The following is a 20328-nucleotide window of genomic DNA, read 5'->3' on the forward strand; positions in this document are numbered from 1 at the left end:
GTGGATTGCAGAGGTTCTACGGTCACGCAACCTCCCAGGGGGTTCTGGGAAATGGAGTCCTTGGGTGAGTCGGAACCAGAGGGATGCGTGACAACCTCGAATATGTCAACAACTTCGAATAATCATTTTCCCATACTCTTCCATCAATGATGTAATGACTGTAAAACAACTTCTGAGTTTTGATAACATCATTGTGCACCAGTGGGTGGGAAAATAATATTAACTTATAGTATTATTTTTCACCTCCCCTCTCTCCTCACCCTGACCTTCTGATATCGTGTTTCACTCGGAAATACACCCGGCATGGAAAGAAAAATGCTTATCATTTCCAGTTTACATTTCCTTATTTTAATTATTGTCCACTTTTCGGAATAAATTTGAATGTACTGTTGTATGCCATGACCAAAAATGCTAAACAAATCAAAACAAATTATCTCATATGGTATTCAGAGTACCCCCCAGGCCCTATCCTTTGGTGTTTTTTGTCATTCTCCCAAGCAGCTTCAGGAGAATCAAAATGTTAAGATTATGAAGAAATGAAGATGAAGGTTGTGAAGAAAATACATTTGGTGTGCCAGTTGTTTTGAAGGAACAGTTCTTTGGATATGCTATCAGTTAATTATGATAGTCGATGAAATGTAGTATCTAAACAATGATGCTTTCGTTCGCTTGGATTATAACAACACTGACAACACTTGTCCTCTTTGTAGTTCTCTCAATTCTGTTCACACATGATCTTCACCACTCCAATCTGTATTCCGTGTTGTCTACGAAATCTTTCCCCAGCTTTTTAATTATCAAGCACCGCTCACTTGCCATAGCTAATGCCAACCGAAGACATGCATTAATAATTAATGCTGTGTGATATTTGTGATGTCCTCGCTGTTTTTGTTTTTCAGCTATATCCCGTCTCTTATCCCGATTTTTGGCCAAGATAACAGCCAGCATTCAGTCAGTCACTGCTTATTAACGCAGTGATTCATTCTGATTAAAATAACAAATTTCTTTTCAATTTATTTCCCATTTCTGCATCTTTGTGGCTGTTAGGAAGATTGTTTTTTCACCATTGTGTTTGGAGCCACACTTGAATATCTATACTTGGAGCACAATATTTACATGAGTCATACTGTATGTTAATTGGAAAAAAGATTCTGTAGCTGAAGAAATGTAGAGTAAGAAGTGCTTGAACAGGATCAAAGGGGTCAAATCCTACATATTTCTTGTATTTTACTTTTTTCCTAAAGTGCACTTATGGCATTTGTGTGGGTTTATACAGTGTTTGACGTTGCCTGACGGTCAGTGCCCTGGCCACAATATTTTACATTTTGGCCACTAAAAATGCTGAGCCTGTGGCTGCAATGGCTACTTTTGTTAGATTTTTTGTTGCATTTTTCCATTTTAAAGCCCTCCAGACCAGTTGAATTTTCACACATTTATAAATATCAAACATTAATCACAGCTATGTTTCACCCTCCTGTGCAAGATCCAGAGGCTGTTTGATCGGACATGGACCTTATTTCATTATATCAGATTTTGCCAGAATTCACCAACTGTAACAGTAACTTTCGCACCTCGATGATTAACATGACGGCAGATGGGAAGGTCTTCAGAGAAGTCATAATTTCTTTTTAGTTCATTTTTGTTTAATATGATCATCATACTTTGTATTTAAACTCTGCAAGTATTGCAGTAATTCTCTCATGTCATTGTTACATTGTTTTTGGAAACAAAGGGGTTGAATTTTTCTTTTTTTTTGTTTCCATAGTATCTAAATAGACACAGCTAAGTGAGCTCTGCCACTGATTAGGACTTCAGGATCTGAACAGAAGGCCTAACATGTCAGATTAACCGGTAACATAATTAGGAACTGACAGTGGAATCAAACAATCATGTTTTGATTCCCAATGGGTGGGACCAATTTTGTGAAAAACAACGTTACTGTAGACTTTCTGGAACTCCTAGATTTGTCAAATACAAAAATGAGAATGTGAAAATTGGCTGACCAGTGCATTTCAGTTGGAGGGAAAACAGCAGCAGTTCTGTGCCAAGGCTATTTACTGAAAGAGTCACTGTGAAACAGTGCCTTAAATATCTGTGTTTAATCTACAACGGCCAAAAAACGTTTATATGAATCGCCGTTAACTTAGCGCTAACATACTACTAGAGTCCCAAAGGGTGCTATCAGAAATTTGCATTATTGTGGACACTGATGGCCCAAACTGAAGGCCTAGCTCTAATATTCATGGTTCACCACAGCAAGTTACAACTTCTTATTAGAACTCTGAGCATTTTTACATGGCTGTCTTATTAAAATATAGCTTTACTGCCAGAGGCAGTGCTGACATTCGAAAACAGTGGGATAACGATGATGACCATGAAATATATTAGAAAGTTCAGAGATGAGAGAAAGAAAGAATTTGTGTGGCTGGAATTTGATTTTGAGAAGTAAATGATGTTTAATCGAGCATGTTGTCAGTTTCCATGACAAAAAGACACCACAACTTGTTCAGAAAACAACATTCAAAAACACGGCTGCAGCTTTCAACGTGAGCGCAATTCTAGCTCAGTAATCTTTATCGCTCTCAATAACAAACCTGCGGGGCTGACTGATCAAAGCCTGGTAAAGATGGAGGTTGATGAGTGGATAAAATGATAAAAATCTTCAGTCTGGCTGGCTTTACCATGAAACACAAGATCCCTTCACTTAGTTCCCCAAATGGACAGGTAAGACGAAGAGAATATGGAGTGGCTGTGTTTTTGTTTTTTTGTATGAAGCATGCTTGTTGTTGATGTATATAGGATAAACGTGTTTTTATAACTGTGGCCTCAAATTCTTATTTTTGGCCACAAGATTCGTTGGCCTGGTGGCCTGAGTAGCTAGTGCAAATTTAGTCTACTCCCGGGTTCATCTGTCAGAAACAGCCATAATTCATTTTTTACAGGAACATTTTCCAGCCTCTCTTAATTACAATTAAGTGGGTTGTTCTCGTTAGTGCGTCTTGAGGACTGGTGTATGTAAATGATTTCTCAGGGCTGTACAGTGTGACAATATTGTCGCACCTGCTAGGAGAAATTAATCTTGTGCGAAGATGAAAAAGATTGCAGTCGAACGTCTGCAAAAGAACTTGTGTGTGCGCACGTTGTTCCTTCCAAATGTTTTGTCCAAGTGCTCCAGGAAATGGTATTCAATTATGTAATACGTGAACTATTCCCATTACTTGGCGTCTGTGAACTCTTTCCACTACTTGGCACATGCAAAATCAAACATTTACAAACTGCCCAAGCCAGTGAACTGCGAATCAGGATAAGATCAAGTGTTTATGGTAGTTGTAGTCTATTAGATAGTTCCTACAGAATAGAGTGAATTTAACTGTATGTAAACAGAGTTTTGTGACATGCTAAATGTTCAAAAGTTGTTTTCGTTTGGGGGTTCTGTCGAATGTAAAACTGGTAACAATTCAGGATTTTGCTGTTTACCTTCTGAAGAAAGCAAGTCGGCCAAAACACGTTTATTTTGAAACTGCTCCTACTGTCCTTACTATATTTAGTCTATATCCTTATTTAAATTTAACTGATTGAATTAAAAATCACATATTTAATTTCCCCAGTAGATTAAATTTAGCAAATAAACAGCAGTTGTGCATTAAAATGTGCAAAAATTTGTTCTCTGTAGAGGGTGTGTTCACTTAGGCCCAATCCCATTCCTTTTTTTTACCCCTACCCCTTGTTTTCGAGTGTCACCTTGCCTCTTGCAACTGAGCTACAGGGGGTAGTGGTTGAAATCTTTCCCTGCGAAATGGGACCCTCGAATAAAAAGAACATTACTTCATTAACAGGCTACTAGCGGCGCTCAGTTATTCATTATCGCCCACCCCTAATTCTTTGGTGATATGAAGCTGAAGTCAGCTATTCACCAGCTTCTCATTCTGTGACATTCTGGTGCCTCATGTGTCAAAACCGCTGCACCATTTAAGGTGGAACTGGAAATTTAGCTAGCTAGCTATTGAGACAGTATGCTGCTAGCAATTTAAATGCGTGTTATGCTGAAAAGGACCAGAATACATTGTAACCACATTGAACTAAAGATGATACAATGGTTATCAGAATTTTTTAACAGAGAAAATACTCACATTTGTGGGTTTCCTTGGTCGCTTGTGCAGCCATCTTGCTGTTTGTTCTCTTTTTTTCCCATAACACTCCGTAAGGGTTGTGGATCTGAAAAACCTCCGTTTGGTGGGCTACATAGCCCTAACACTTCACCCTACCCCTCTAACTCAACAAAGATCAGGACACCCTACCCTAGATGTGAACACGCAAAAGGGAGGGTTAGGGCTAAGGGGTATGGGCAAGGGGTGAAATGGGATTGGGCCTTATTTTCACTTACAAAATGAACATGTGTCATTTGACCTAGGGTGTGCAAATTCTTGCGTACAGCTATAAATGCATGCCAAAATGTCACATTTTACAGTCCTGTTAATACATAAAATCAGCGTTTCCCTGAAATATTGGCCTGTTTTGTTGTCCATCTTGCTCTACTGAAACGCATAATGAATACGTGAATAGTGATTTCAGGTACTGGCACCTTGAACAGTTTACCAAGCACTCGAGCACTTGTGCACTCCTAGTTAGCGGCATTTTAAAAAATGAGTGATGTCAATAATTTAGCATGTTAATGCCTTAATAACACATTAATAACATGTTAATGTTGACACCACCAATCTATATATAATGATGCAAAAGTTTGGGCGTCCCTAGTCAAATTATGTGTTTTGTCGTTTCATTTTCTAAGTGAAAATAAGTTACACATCCTCTACAGAGAACACACATCTGCACATTTTATTGCAAAATTACTACTTATTCGCAGAATTTAACATATTGGGGAAAAAATAGAACTCAGATTGTGGCCTGTGCAAAAGTTATGGCACATTTTATATTTTATGTTTTATTTTTTCCAACATGGTAAAATCTACTAACAAAACTGTGCACTGAAATTTGCAGAAAAAATCCTTATGTTTTAAAGATGTGTTAACTTATTTTCATTTCAGAAGTCAACAATGTAATTTGATGAGGGGTGTGCATATAACTGTATATACGTGTGTGTGTGTGTGTGTGTGTGTGTGTGTGTGTGCGTGTGTGTGTGTTTTTGCCAGGGCACAGCAATGCAGTTGGGGCTGTGCAGCGAATGAGTCATCGCTATGTTCTATTTGAGGAGAGAGAATCTCTATGCGCCCCCTGAGTGTGTGTGTGTGTGTGCGTGTGTGTGTGTGTGTATCCACACTTTGGATGCAAGTGCTTCTGTCTATGCCTTGATATGAGTCATCAAATGATGGGTCCAAAAAAGGTTGTTTGCCTGTCTGTAATTTGTGTGTGTGTGTGTGTGTGTGTGTGTGTGTGTGTGTGTGTGTGTGTGTGTGTGTAATTAATATCTGTCTTTGATGTTTTTTTAATAATGTCTTCAACCATGCATGTCTCATAAGGATTTTTTTAGCTGTATGTATGTGCCTCTGTGAGTGAGTTCATGTATGTACACTGCCTTTCACAGCTCACTGCCACAACCACCAATTTAGCAAAACACTGAGGGCTCATTCCCTGACAAGTAACACACAGACAAACAGAAGCACTGGAGGAAAGTCAGATGTACCGTACTGTGCACAAATCAGAGACCACCCTTCATGTTTCCTATTTCCAGTCTAAACAGCCATCAAGTTATTCATGTTTCAGGAGATATTTCAAAGGAGGTTCGATATAAGATAATACACTTGCATAACGAAGGGGAACGTTGACGGAAAATAAGTCAAAAACATGTATTTCCAAAACTAGAGTTCAAACAGTGATCATAAGATGTAAAGAAACCTCCTAACAGACCTGGTAGACCACCAGAACTGTCACCATCAGATAAACAGCACTCAAAGCTGTTATCTTTGAGGGAGAGGAGAAAATCAAGCTCCGCTCTTGCTTCAAGTCTGAAAGAATCCACAGGTTTTTCTGCCAACCTTCCTAAGGTGCAAAATATGGGGGGTGCTGGGGGGTCTGAGACCTCCTAATTAACACTTCGGACCCCCTGAAAGCCAGAAAAGCAATATTTCTGGGGTTCCTAAAAATAATTATTAAAAAACCCAACAGAAAGAAGCAGTGAATTGCGATGTTGAGGAGAAGCAGGCATGTGTGAGGTTGCGTGAAAGATTGCTTATGTAGCTCAGACTGGATTGTGGTATCACTATTATATGTGTGAGGTTGTCAGAGTGCACGTACGTCACTGTCAGTGGCTTTTATGTGTGATGCTGGTCAGAAGTACGGTGACGTGGTTTTTGTAGAGAAGCAGAAAATGCAACCAACTTCTAAGACTGAACTTTTGAGGTGTGGAAAAATATCTTTGTAGATTTCTTTAAAAAACTGAAAGCAGGTCTCCTGAAAAGAATAGAAGCTGAAATAAAGACAGAATGGACACACTAAATACTAGATTAAATTACACTGTGTTTAGGGTTCTATCTAATTTTCTGTTAAATTTTTTTGTTTTCCTTTTTTCCTGACACTGAAAATGAATAACTTTTACTTATAGGCTGGAAATGAAGTAAATGAAGGCTGGTCTCTGACTTTTGCACAGTGCTGTACATGATCTCCGGCGCAAACTGAGTTATTCTTAAGTTATAGGGGTGATGAATAAAAGCCTGGACCTGCTATCGCCTCCTTTAAAAGGTTGAATTCCTCTGGTGCAGTGTCTTTGAAGACCATTATTTCTGGACTTGATTGTACATGCAAATTGGATCTTGTAAACCTGAGAAATTCTGCCTACTGATGATTGAGACAGCCAACGAATTGTTCATCGATCGCGCCGCTGTAACTCAGGATGTATTGGCAGGCCGTGGGCCAGACTGTGCTGGATTGGGTTCCACTAATACGGCACTCCAACCTGTGTGTGTTTGTGTGTGCGTGTCCAGTCGAGAAAACAGTCAGACATCCCATCTCCTCTGAAACAGGTGGGCATATAGGAGTATTTAAATCACAAATATATCTCGCAATCAAGAGATTTTATTGTCATTCCAACCAAATACCAGTATAGAGTGCAGCGACACAACATTCCTTCAGGGCCGCAGTGCACAATATATATTAAGATATTTTGTGTTTCTGACGTTTCTGCACAAGCTGGAATGGAGAAAATGTACCAACAAAGCAGTGCATTGTTTAAAAAAAGGCTTTGAAGAACTACAGTGATTTATTTAAATTCAGTATTGCAAAAATAAGGAATAGGAGGAGAGAAATTGGGTAAAAATAGATGAAAAAACAAGGTCATAATGAGCTGAGTGCCAATCTGCTTGTTACTATGCAGTTTATGCAGTTACCATGATACATGCAGTTGTTCTGTGTTCCAGATGTGCTGATGGTCTCTATGATAAAAGTGTACTGTGACGTAATTCATCACAATAACAATAATGTTGTCATATTGCCCGTCCCTAATGCAGTTTTATGATCCAACTGTGAAACAACCTTTTTTCTTAAAGAGGCATTCCAGCCTAAAACCAGAGTTTAATGTTTTTTAGTATTCTGTATTCAGTTTGACAGAGTTCAGTTTTATATTGTCATGTTTTTGTTCATCTTATTGCAGTACCCAGCATGCATTACACTAAAACATCATGCAGCCATCCCTGTGGTGTCAACCAATCCTGACTGCTAGCTTAGCCACTGATCTATGGGCTAATAAATACAAACAAGCTAGCATTAGTGTAACTCTTACCTCAGTCATCAAACATAATCGTAAGTAAAACAGAGGCACATTTTTATTCTTTTAGACAGCTAAATTGAGGTAAGGTATAATATCCATCTACCTTGCTAACTTTAACCATTAGACTGTTGTTGAGTTTCTCATGATTTCTGTCCTTTGAGTAATCCATATGGCTACAAAAAGAAATCCGGCGTCCTAGCGGTGACCTTCCTTCTACATTCCCCAGCTAACCAAAAAAATAAACATTTCAAAGAGCCAGCCCCCAAAAAATCCACCACAGTGCAGTTGTAGTTTTCAAAAGTTCTGCCCATCTTCAGGATTCATCATCAGAGGGGGGTTTCCCAGTCTTTAAACTATCTTATCAAGAGACTACTACCACAGGATGTGAGTAAGCATGCTTACGGCAGATGTAGCGATGGTTCAATTTTTCATTTTGGCCCAAGTGTCCCTTGAAAGTTATAATAAGGCACTATGCTCTCAATTCTATAGTTATCCCATATTTTGACCCACAGTTAAATTCCTTTCTTTCATAACTCCATAACTTAAATATTATCTTAATATCAGTTACCAAATAATTCATAGTAGTTATTAAACAATAAGTCTTCAGATTAATAACTAAATAAAAGGGTTTAGCTCAATCAGCTAAAAAATCTTTTCCCTTAAAAAAAAAGAAATACAATCAAAGTAAGATAAATAAATAAATCTTTAATTAGCACTTGTAGTAGTAACCATAGTGATAATTAGAACTAATATACGTCCGCTCTAAGGTTGCACTAGATGCTGGGTATATGACAATAGAAAAGATAATGAGTATTAATTTTTTCCTTCCCTGTCCAAGTTAAAACAGTGTTTGCAGGCCTCTTAGGATTAGTTAATGCAGTCTGCTTTATTTAGAGTGGGCGAGCTCACATGCTAGCTACTGTCTGACACACTTTTCATTTTTTCTTTTTGTAGACTTTTTCTCATGGCCTACATGATGGGTTCAGGTTTTGTTTACTGGGTGCTTCTCCTCCTGCAGGTCAGTTCCATCCAGACCTTTGGTGGAACAGGGACCTTAAAGGGCTGCCATTAACTGAAGGAGGAGAGTGATAGAAAGAGAGAAATGACCACTGTGGACCCAGTGCCACTCTGAAAGATACATTTTCCCTCACTTTTCCACTCGCTACCCTCTACTCAGCAAATCGACATGTGTTGACGTACATATTGAGGTGCCAGTAGTCGTACACTGAAATCACTGTTTGGGTATTCATTACATTCTGTCACAGGAAAACATACAGTCATATGCAAAAGTTTGAACACCCCCAGTCAGATGTCATGTTTTGTTGATTTTCTAAGGGAAACTTAGCTAACATATCCTCTACATAAACATGCTGAAAAAGGACATAAAATGTGCCGTAAGTTTTGCACAGATCACATTTTATGTTTTTTTATGGGTTAAATGTGGAGGTGAATTTCCCCGTTGTGGGGGGAACTTAAGTTAAGGGTAACTTAACTTGTATAGTCAATCTTCACCTAATTCACCCAATTTGGATGTAAATACCCGCAAATTAAAGTTGGAACTCTGCAAATTTTTGTTGTTTCATTTCATCTCCAAAAGCCTGTGATAGACAGATTAAATAACAGTTACTTTGTTGACGTTCCTGCTTTAATTGACCTGACTGTATATGTTGTGTTACTCTTTGCAAAAACAATACACAAGTGTCTTAACTTGAGTGTGATGCCAAGGACGCATTGTTAAGGACTTGATATAGAAGGCAAAAGTAGTGCAGATCTATTGCTAACTAGGCTAACTCCTCTGGCTCTTATTAACTAAGTCCAGAAACATATTGATCCAGTTTATACCTGGTCGCTTCGGATTTCAGTCCGACTAACTGGAGACTCATTTGACTACCAAGTGTAAATGCATGAGACTAAAATCTTATCAGGATACAATCCAGATACTGGTCACATGAAATGACCAGGTGTAAACAGGGTCATTGGTTACTTTGGGTAAACGATGATGAGTCTTCATCAGCATCCATCACTGTCCTGGCTAAATTTTTTTTTTCCTTTTGTTGTTTTTTCCTTCACCATGGTGAGCTAAATAACTGTAGCTCCGGTGGATACTTGAGTATTAAAAGTAGTTTAAATACAGTTGTTCTCCTTTTATATTTTTGGAGTATTTCAGGGCTTTGTAGTATGCCTTTGTTTTAAAAGCAAATTAATAAACTATGTATTACTTCTGTATTATTATGTAAACTTCTGTATTATTCCCTAGCATTACTGCTTCATCAGTTTGGTAGAATTTATAATTGCATATCGCTATGTTTTTATTTATCAGTGTTCTCTCACTACAGTACCCATCTACAGTTTACTACAATACAATACTACAGTACCCAATCAATTAGTGATGGATGATTGATAAAGGGCTAGAGAATGCCTACTGTAGCTAGGTAGACCTGTACGAGTGCATACTAATGAATCAGTGGCGTGACGCTCTGTTCAAAGTAATGTCAGGTGCGGTAACTTGTTTAGTTGGTATAAATAGAATTTTTGCAAAAAAAAAAAACAAGATTTTCAAGCCATTTTTCTCACTTTTGACAGATAAACATGAAGACCCGCAACTGAACCATCACCACTAGTATGTACAGAACTCACAAAAAATCATTGCGCAGATAAGTGTTGTTGAGTGGCATTTATTCTAGACGAATGATTAATGTGTGTAGTTTAAAATAATGTAAACATGAAAAATACAGCATTTGTTGTTTACTGTTACATGACGTGACTTTAAAAAATCTGTTCAAAAATGTTGTTGAAAATGGTAAAAAAAAAAAGATTCGGGAACAAATAAAACCAACTTGAATTCAAAGGTAATATTAATGCAAATCTACCAAATGCATTTTACATTGATTTTTATTTATTTATTTAACCAACCATCCTTAATTGTCATCAACACATACATATTTGTATGTTTAAGAGACATGACCGTCAGACAAAGTCGGCCTTGACATTAAGGCTAAACACACTGACATGACTTTGTGAAAAAAAGACTTGAAAAACAAGTTGTGCCCTCTTCCCCCCTTCTTATGTCTAAATATAAACCCAACTAACGTCAGAAAGTCCAAAAGGTAGATCTGCCTATAAATAACAGTGTGTACTGCAAGTCAAGCCAAGGGACAAGAGCGGGCTATTTGGGGGGGAGGGGGTGAGGAGGTTGGGGGGTGTGTGTGTGTGTGTGTGTGTGTGTGTGTGTGTGTGTTTTGCTCAGTCCTTTTCTGAGCTCCACACACACGGCAGCTATCACTCTCCCCCCTCCAAAGTCCAGCCCAAACACTTGCCATGTTTTTGTGAGAAGGGTCATTCAGGGATTTGTGGTTTGTGTAAAAATACCCACCCTCCGCCTCCGCCCCCCATTCCGTCCAGCTCTCGGTCAGACAGCGTGCTGAGGACAGTCTGAAGAGCAACAGGTGCTGAATGTGTTCAGTTAGAGGCGGCTCACAGTCACACTGATGGCAGAACATCAAAGCAACACTTACTGATTGTCAGAATACACTGCCACAGTCGACCCACACACTCTCTCTGTCTGTCTCTCTCTCTCTCTCTGTCTGTCTCTCTCTGTCTGTCTGTCTTACTCTGTCTCTCTCTTTCTGTTTTTGTTGCTGGTCTTCCTGTGTAAAGCAGCGTATTATTATTATTACTATTATTATTATTATTATCACTAATAATAATAATAATAATAATAATAATTGTTAATATTATTATTATTATAAGAATAAGAATTCATTCTTCTTCATCGTCTTCTTATTGTTATTATGATAATTACTATTATTGTTTTTTATCCCCGCTACTGGCCACATCCTCCCACAGTAATGGGATACATATACAACAGTGCTGTTTTGTTTTAAACATGTAGCGTTGTGTTTTTTCAGACACTACAGACACTTGACAGAGCCACTCTTTGATGTCCGGCGGCTCTCAAACCGAATCCGTTCTGACCACAGAAAGCGCCATCAGCGGCCCAGTGGTCATGACAACGGCTGCTTCTAAGAATACCGTGGTGCGGAGTGCTTATTTAGACTGGGGTTGTAGTTTTTTTTCCTCTTTTCCAGCGATCTGGGAGCAGCTGTTCCCAACAGCCCAGCATTTCAGAACAACAAAGAGTGCAGCCGTGCCACTAAGTTCTCTACAACAGCACAGGAGGAGGAGCAGGTCAGGGACTTGTTAACCTCCTGAAAAATCATAAACACGGTTCAGAAAGCAAGAACAAAATTCAGGCAAGCCTTGAAATGAGAAACTTGAGATGGCACTGATCTGATACATAGTATTGATGTTGGTTTGATATGTAGACGTTGGAGTTCATAAAAGAAGAATCTGATATGAATCTGTATTAAATTTGACCTGAAATATCACAGAATTGCTTGTAGAGTAACGGAACATAAAGCAAAGTAAAACAGGTCACATGATCACAACAGTAGACACATGTAGCCAAACATCAGTGTAAGAACAACTAGTATCTACCTATACTAAAGTTACTAGAGTTATTCCTTTATTTTAACCCTTGAGTGGTGTTGGGGTCTGTGGGACCTATTTTCAATGTTTGCCAAAATAAGAAATGATGCGATTTTTTCTTATTCAACCTCAGATTGCTTGGCCTTTGCTCATTTTCTGTGAAGAACATATAAAATAACACATTTTCTGTGTCTTCACACTGTAAACACCCCCTACACATTTATATTACACATGTGGTGTTGGGGTGAACCCGCGGGGAATAAAAGAGTTGAGGTGCTGTGTCCCTTCACTCTGTTTTCCTGCTTCTTGGCCTGCTGTTAGTGTGTGTGTCTGTGTGTATATGTGTTTGTATATGTGTTTGTATATGTGTGTGTATATGTGTGTGTGAGGGTGGACAACATGGACAAGCTGCTGACTGGCTACAGCTGCTACAGGAGAACCCTACGCTGACCACTTGTGATATTTTAAACATCTTGTATTTTTACATAAATTGTTATGGCTGTATTGATTTAAAAAAAACAGTAATGCGGTGGGTTCACCAGACCACAGAGTAACAAAAACATGAACACCGCTAAAGGGTTAATTAGTCTAATTGTGTATCTATTTGCACTGAAAGTGTTATTTGTAATATCTGTGGGATAATATAGTGTTAGAGAAGTTTAAGCATGAAGTTTAAGTGAAGTGTCTCAATTAAAAATAACTGTGTCCACTTAGGTCCAGACTTTTGGTGAGGTTTCAAGGTCAGGAATGCTTTTGTTGCTCATACTGGTAAGGAAAACTTTAAAGTGCATTTCAACAAGTCTAACGCACCTCAAAACTTACCCATGGATTGTGATAAAACACCTCCATTTAAATAAATGAATTCTGTAGAAGGCCTCTGATGTCTAATGGGTGACAATGTTTTCATTTGGCAATTAAGCTTAACAATGAAAAAAAAAACTAATTATATTAATTTCCTCCTACTAATTTCGCTTAATAGATGATTTGCCGTTAAGAGCATTGCGCCATTAAGGCACTTCATTTTCACTCACAAAGAATTTTTGTATTCTTCAGTCTGAAATTTTATCATTCTAAATTTTAGCTGCTATGGATTCAAAGCCCTGCAACAAAACATTAAGGTTTGAGGAGAATTTTGAGTACAAGGGAAAACGTTTTCATGAGCACCTACAAACAGACAGATATACAGATGGATTTCAGGCGTCAAGGTTGCTGCTACTACTGTTTTCAAATGTTTGATTTATGTTTCTCATTCTCTTTATAGGTAAGAATATGTCATATAGAAGTATTTTCCCCCAGTGGTGTTCATGCAAGTTAATGTGAGTCCAGGTCGAGTCCTGAGTCTCCAGGGTGCGAGTAGAGTCTTGAGTCTCGAGTCTTTAAGGTGCAAGTGCAAGCCCGAGTCGAGTCTTGAGTCTCTGAGGTGCAAGTCCAAGTTGAGTCTTGAGTCTCTAAGATGTGAGTGTGAGTCTAAATAAGGTCTTGAGTCTCGATGGTGCAGCCTGAGTTGAGTCTCAGGTCTCTGGGGTGTGAGTTGAGTCTTAAGTCTGTGAAGGGAGAGTCAGAGTTTCGCTTCTCAGAGACTCTTGAGTCTCTGAAAAGCGAGCCTGAGTCAAGTCTCGAGTCTCTGAGGTGCGAGTCCAAGTCAAGAGTCTTGAGTCTCTAAGATGCAATTGTGAGTCTGAATTGAGTACAGAGTCTCTGAGGTGCAAGCCTGAGTCGAGTCCCGAGTCTTTGGGGTGCAAGTCTGAGTTGAGTCTCAAGACTCTGATAGGAGCGTCAGAGTTGACTCTTGAGTCTCTAAGGTGCAAGTCTGAGTCGAGTCCCGAGTCTTTGAGAAGCAAGTCGAAGTCGAGTCTTGAGTCTCTGGGGTGCGAGTCTGAGTCGAGTCTTGAGTCTCTGAGATTCGAGTCTAAGTCTCTGAGAAGTGAGTCCAAACTGAGTTTTAAGTCTCTGAGAAGCGAGCCCAAGTTGAGTCTCAAGTCTCTAAGATGCAAGTCTCGAGATTGTGGGGTGCAAGTCAGAGTCAAGTCTTGAGTCTGTGGGGTGTGAGTCTGAGTCGAGAATGCATGAATATATTGTGAATGTATACGTGTTGTATCATCCCTGTATTTTTAAAAATAATTATGTGCGATAATGGCACTCAGACCTCATGCATGTTTGATGACCCACATATGCATAACAACACAGGTAGCTTCGAAAGGTCTACCACCCAGCCTGAAAAAACATGTAAGGAAGACATTGTAGAGTGTCAGAAACCACATAAGCAAGAGATTATTTAACAGTTTGATTTGAGGCAAGTGTACAATGATTTAGACATGCAGTACATTAACTTTATACCAGTGCAAAAAAAATGTTCAAAAACTTTAGACAGCAGACATGTCTAGGCTGATTGACTGTGTATGTGGTAAGGGGAAAATATTTGTCCCTTGTTCAGTACCCAAATTTGTCTGCTGTTGTTGAGTTTTTACAGCGCACTTGTGCTTATTGACAAGGCCAAGACCTGTAGGTGTCACACCATATGGTTTACCTCTATAAAATTTTGTTTTTCCATTAATATTGTTGGATTTATTACAAACAGAGATCATAATTAGGTCTGTGTAATGTTATTTTGTGCAGTGCAGTATGTAAAATAAAATGCAATTACACCTAAAAAAACTTTTTCTAAAAAAATCTATATGCTCATAGTTTCTGATACTCTTTTTAAAATGTGCCACTACTGGTACATTCTGTCTGTTCTGACTTATCATGTCAGAAAAAGAAATATCAGGATACATATCATATATGGGGAAAATGTTTTCAAGTATCAGTATAATGTATTTTGCCATATAGCTCACCTTTGGACACAGATTCAATTCAGTTTAATGCAGTTTTGCCCAATAACCTTTGCCAGGTAACATCAATAACTCTGTTGCATTCAGATTTCTTTCCTACTTTCTGTTACTGGAGGAGCTGGTAGGCTGTGAGCATACGTATACTGGTTTATGTGAAATTCTTTTGTTGCAGATATGATCACAGATATGGTCACACGTGAGAAACAGACCAAGTCATTAGAGTGTCACTCACCAGAATAAAAAAGTGCTGTGCTGTAATAATCAGATCATCTTTAGAGGGATTAGAGTTGAGTAAGCTGTGGTGTCTGAAGTAATTAGCATGATTACCAGAGGAATATATCACAGTAAAGAAGAACCGAACTGGATAAACTGCAGCTGTTGCTAATGATCGTAGTGGTGTAAATGGTCTATATGGGTCTCAGTGAATGGATACAGTTTAGAGGCTGTAAATAAAAGGTTTACCTTGGACAAAACACTGAACTCCCAAAGAGCTGAGTGAAGAAGCGGAGAGTGCTGGGCGGACAGTGGAAGCCCTGTGACCCAGTTATGTGTGTGTGTGAAGTGTTGACCCCCGTGCTCACTGTGGCAACACTGCTGACGCACTTTCACTGTGTAACACGGAAGCAGTTCTGACCTGGAGAATCACAAGTTGGATCTAAAACCCTGTGTGTGTGTGTGTTTTCCTGTCTGCTGCCATTGTCCTGTTTAGTTTTGCTGTTGGAGCATCCCTTGATCACTCTGCCTCCTGTTGGCTTTAGGAAGCAATTGGTTTTGACTGGCTTCGTTTTATTTGCATGATAGAGAGTCATTCCCTCACTTTATCCCTCTCTCTCTCTCTCTCTCTCTCTCTCTCTCTCTCTCTCTCTCTCTCTGTCTCTCTCACCCCTTACTCCACACTCTCAATCTCACCATGACTCTTTCTACCATATATTCCCTCTCACTCTCTCTCTCTCTTCCCGTCTGTTTCTCTCCGTCTCTCTTTCATGCTCTCTTCCCCCCTCCTCTTTTCTCTCTTACACTCTCTCTCTCCCTCTCTCTCTCTCTCTCTGTACCCCCTCCCTCCTCTTCTCTCTCTCTTTCTCTCTCTCCCTCTCTCCCCAGGCTCTGAGCTCCTGCCTCTATTTTTATCCTCGCTCCGCCCCTCCCCTGTCGCTCGGCAGCTATTTCCAGCTCCGTGAAGCAGCCCAGTCTGTTTGTAAACTCCACGGCTCCACTCCGCTTCTCTCTCTCTCTCTCTCTGTCTATCTCTCTCTCTCTCTCTTTCTCTCTCTCTCTGTTTCTCACTCACTCGCTCACTCTTGCTCTCTCCACACGCAGCAGGGGAGGGTGTGGGCATCATTTGCAACCAAACAAATTGAAACTAGCAAAGGACAGAGACGGCTGATTGGTTTTGTAAGGCTTGAGCACGACGGAGATTTTCTTTTTTTGTGGGCCGAGAGAAGGACACTAGCCGTTGCCTACTGATCTACTTTCTGCTTCACTCTTTCTCGCTGATGCTCTCTCTCTCTCATTCTCTTCCTCCCTTTCTCTCTCACTCTCTCTCTCTCTGCCCCCACCATTTCCCTCTCTCTCTCCGTTTCTCGCCTGCACTCTCTTACTCTCTCTCCCTCTCTCTCTTATCGTTCTCCTTCACTCTTTTTCTCTTTCTCCCTTTCCCCCTCGCTGTCGCTCTCTCCGTGCCCCCACCATCTCTCTCTCTCTCCGTTTCTCGCCTGCGCTCTCTTACTCTCTCTCTCTGATCTCATTTGCTGTTCTCTTGCTCCATCTCCCCGCGGGGAAAAGAAGGCGTCCAGTCAAACTGTAGACTTACCGCAGACACAGCTCAAGACTTGTGCCGGATACAAGCGCTTTGTAGCTGTACAGGATAATAACTGAGTCTCGCCGTTAATTAACGTCAACGTGAACTGAACTTGGACTGAAGCAAGAGATGTGAATTTTTTTAAAACCAGGACCGAAGTGAGCGACTCGTCAGCGTAGAGACTTCACATTGTCTCTGTGAGACTTATTTAACGTGGAATTATGGGACTAACACGCAAAGTGGACATTTACACGTTGCTCAACGACTGTTAGGAAGAAGTGGCTTCTTCTAGAGGGATATTGTTTTTTTGTTTTTTTTTGTCCACATTCAGATGCTGATTAACGAGCTGGACTTTGCGAGACACCGTTCAGCGTGTGAGCCGCGCACTGTGTGAGCTGCGGGTGGCCGTATTGGTCGGAGTGTGTGTGCGTGTGTGTGTTTTGAAGCTGGGACACACTGGCATGCTCTTACGGCCAACAGTGCCGGGGCTGTGCGCGATGTTGCAGACGATTTATGAGACAGAATCCTGCTTCTCCACAGACGCACACAGCACAGCCAGCCGGGAACAGCCCACTGAACTGCTGCCTCACAGCACCACCAACAACATGAGCAGCACCGGTGAGTGTGTGTGTGTCTGTGTGTGTGTGTGTATGTGACAGGGAAGGGGGGACTAAAAGACAGACAACAGTGCAAATGTCTAAAACCTTTTCACAGTGAATATATACACACAAATATATATCAAATATATATCAAATATATATATATATATATATATATATATATATATATATATATATATGGTAACACTTTATTTGGATGGTCCACTGTAGATGTTTTGCACCTGCTCCTAATCCTAACCCTAATGTTGTTGATAATCAACTGAGTATCACCAGAAAGTTTGTTAATAATATAAGTATCTGTAGATCATCTATAGGGGACCGTCCAAATAAAGTGTGAGTGTATTTGTCAGATTGCTAAAGGAAGATTTCCTATTTTATAAGCAGTTCATGTTTGTTACACCTGTATGACCAGACAAAATAAGCCTCTCCTCTTGCTCTCATACCACTACATTACATAGCTTTACACATTGCCATAGCTTTCGTTAGTTGCGGATTGTTGATTTATCCGTAACTCTCCAGCGAGCACTGTCCAGCATGCGGTCCTTCGGTGCTAACATTACTGATATTACAGATATTATTGGCATTATTGCTGTGTTTTGCTTGTAAATGGTGCCTCAAACTCAACATGCTTCAGTCATTACAAAATTCACAGCATTGCAGTAGTTGTTAAAAACTTGTCAAGAGAGCCATCAATGAAACTTACTATTTAAAAGCTGTAGTCATGTAGCCATAGAGACAGTCCCCTTTCAGCTAGACTTTAGGCTGGAAGAATGGATGAATTTGAGGGTCTGACTAAGAAAATGCGCTAACAGCGTTAAAATGTATGGGTCAGTGTATATATCCTCGCTATCATAACAAAACCTCGTGTGTCTAAAATTGTAACTTTACAGGAGAAAGCAAAAATGTGCTTAACTATCGATGGAAGTTTTTTTTTTCAAGTCATTTTGGACCATTTCTATTGGTCCATTCATCATGAAATTTTAACACAATGCGGAACGAAACTTGAGTTTTCATATTATTCAAAAAAGTAAAAAAACAACAAAACTAGTAGTTGTGCAACATATGCAAAAGTCTTAGGCACATTGTTCAACACTATTACCAGTGTTGAAACAAAACCTTGTATCTCTATTTTGGCTTTTTTTTTATATATATTTTAAAAAACCCAGCTGCTATTTACTCTATGTCAAAATATCATGATGGATGGACCAACACAAACGTTCACAAACAAAATAACGTAGAGTAAAATCTCTTTAAATTAACTTACACTGAAAGTTAAGAACGTTTTTTTTTCCTTCTGCTGAAACTTACTTTTTTTGGAGATACAAGCTTTTGCTCTGGCAGAGAGAGTGAAAGAGAGGTTAAGAGATCTGTTTGACGCTCGTGTTTTGAGAATGCTCTGGCTGGTAGACTTTGAAGTTGCTGGATGTTGATATTTGTGTCATAAAAGCATTTGTTGTGTGGTGGCTGCATGCTGATTCTGTTATGTCTAGTTCAGCTCTGTTTGGACCAACTGATATAGACCAAACCTTGCAGACGCTGCTAAGACTGGGCTTCCTTATGTCTTCACCAAGCTTTCAGTCTCTGCTGTTCAGTCAGCCTACAGTGTTTTAGTAATTGATATACTTGTGTTTTCAGATTGGTTTGTGGTTTCAGCCATCAGTACATTATCGCTGTCATAACAAAACCTCTTAACTCTTTTTTTTCTCCTAACTCCTGATTTTTTTGCCATTATGCAAGATAATTTTAGGGGTTGCGGGATGGTTCTTGAAAAAATGCATAGCTGAGTTGCAAAAGAAATGTCAGATACCAGTTATTATATAGATGCCACTTGTGTTTTAATAGTCTAAATAAAGCCAAAAACAGATTGTTGCTTCATTTAGTTATGGTCAGTAATAAAGAAAGAAACTCTGACCTGCTCTGGAATAGTTCTCAACACTTGTTTTATTAATATTTCTTCCTTTTTTCTTATTAAATAGCATATTTATCATTATTGGAGTATTTTGATAACACATTTATAACATGCAGATCAGTTCAAGAATTTATGTGTAATTGTAGGCATATGTTCTTTACCCAGTTTTACATGTGAATTGCTGTATGTAACCCCTCCTGACAATGACACGCCCCACTTCTGACACCAATTTTGTACCCAGGGCGGCATTGATATTATATTTGATGATTTACCTGATTTATGTGTGATGCAGTTTTTTTTTTTAACTGCTGACTAAATAAGTGAATGACAGCTCTCTGCATAGAGATTTCATGTTTACTATATGAAACTTATTTACGTAACGTCATGCTACTTGCAGACAAAGTGAACACATTTTAGGCAGAATTGCTCCTCATTTAGATTGCAAGAAAACCATGTGTACTATGTTCCTATAATATTTAGTTTTCCTTGTATCTTTTAGAAAAATAAGTTTCAGAGGTGAATTCTAGGGAAACCAACTTCGTTTTGGACTTGTCCTTGTCGGGTGGGATGTTGTTGTTCTTGTCTGAGGGCGTCAAGGTCAGGCCATTTCTCACCTGTGCTTGCGTGTACAGTGAGGAGAAGCTATAGAAGGGTGCGTGGGCTGTGTTTTCCTCCAGCAGCGTTTATCTGACACCTGTTCAAACAGGAGGAGCTGTGGCACTCAACCGCAGTCTGAGGGAAGTGGGCTGGATTTGGCCCTGATCTAAAGCCAGTTGTGGAGTTTAGAGTGGAAAAGGGCTGCAGATATTTCATCTATTGTCTATTTTTTGCTTAGTTTATTAATTGACTAATCTTCACACCTTAAGCTGTGTCCTCTCACTTTGCCCAGTTCTGTCCTTGTGACAATTGATTTGTCAGAATGACTCTGTGTATCATATAAAAGTTACAGAGCGTTTTAGAGA

The 20328-nt window shown here is 39.5% G+C and overlaps 1 protein-coding gene across 5 annotated transcripts in view; it reads left to right on the plus strand.

Annotated features, from left to right (window-relative positions):
- Positions 1-20328, plus strand: part of hdac5 (histone deacetylase 5) — a 142176-nt gene that overhangs the window by 39380 nt on the left and 82468 nt on the right. For 3 of the 5 annotated variants that reach the window (XM_036567375.1, XM_036567376.1, XM_036567378.1), the window contains exon 1: positions 16688-17455. The exons of 1 other annotated variant lie outside the window; for it this stretch is intronic. In XM_036567375.1, the coding sequence (XP_036423268.1) occupies positions 17299-17455 (157 nt within the window). In that variant the 5' untranslated portion in view covers positions 16688-17298. Of the gene's footprint in view, positions 1-16687; positions 17456-20328 lie in introns of those variants that run through there. One more of the 5 variants, XM_036567374.1, reaches the window with a different exon arrangement.

Source organism: Colossoma macropomum, unplaced genomic scaffold (genome assembly GCF_904425465.1).
Source record: "Colossoma macropomum unplaced genomic scaffold, Colossoma_macropomum, whole genome shotgun sequence".
Taxonomy (NCBI): domain Eukaryota; kingdom Metazoa; phylum Chordata; class Actinopteri; order Characiformes; family Serrasalmidae; genus Colossoma; species Colossoma macropomum.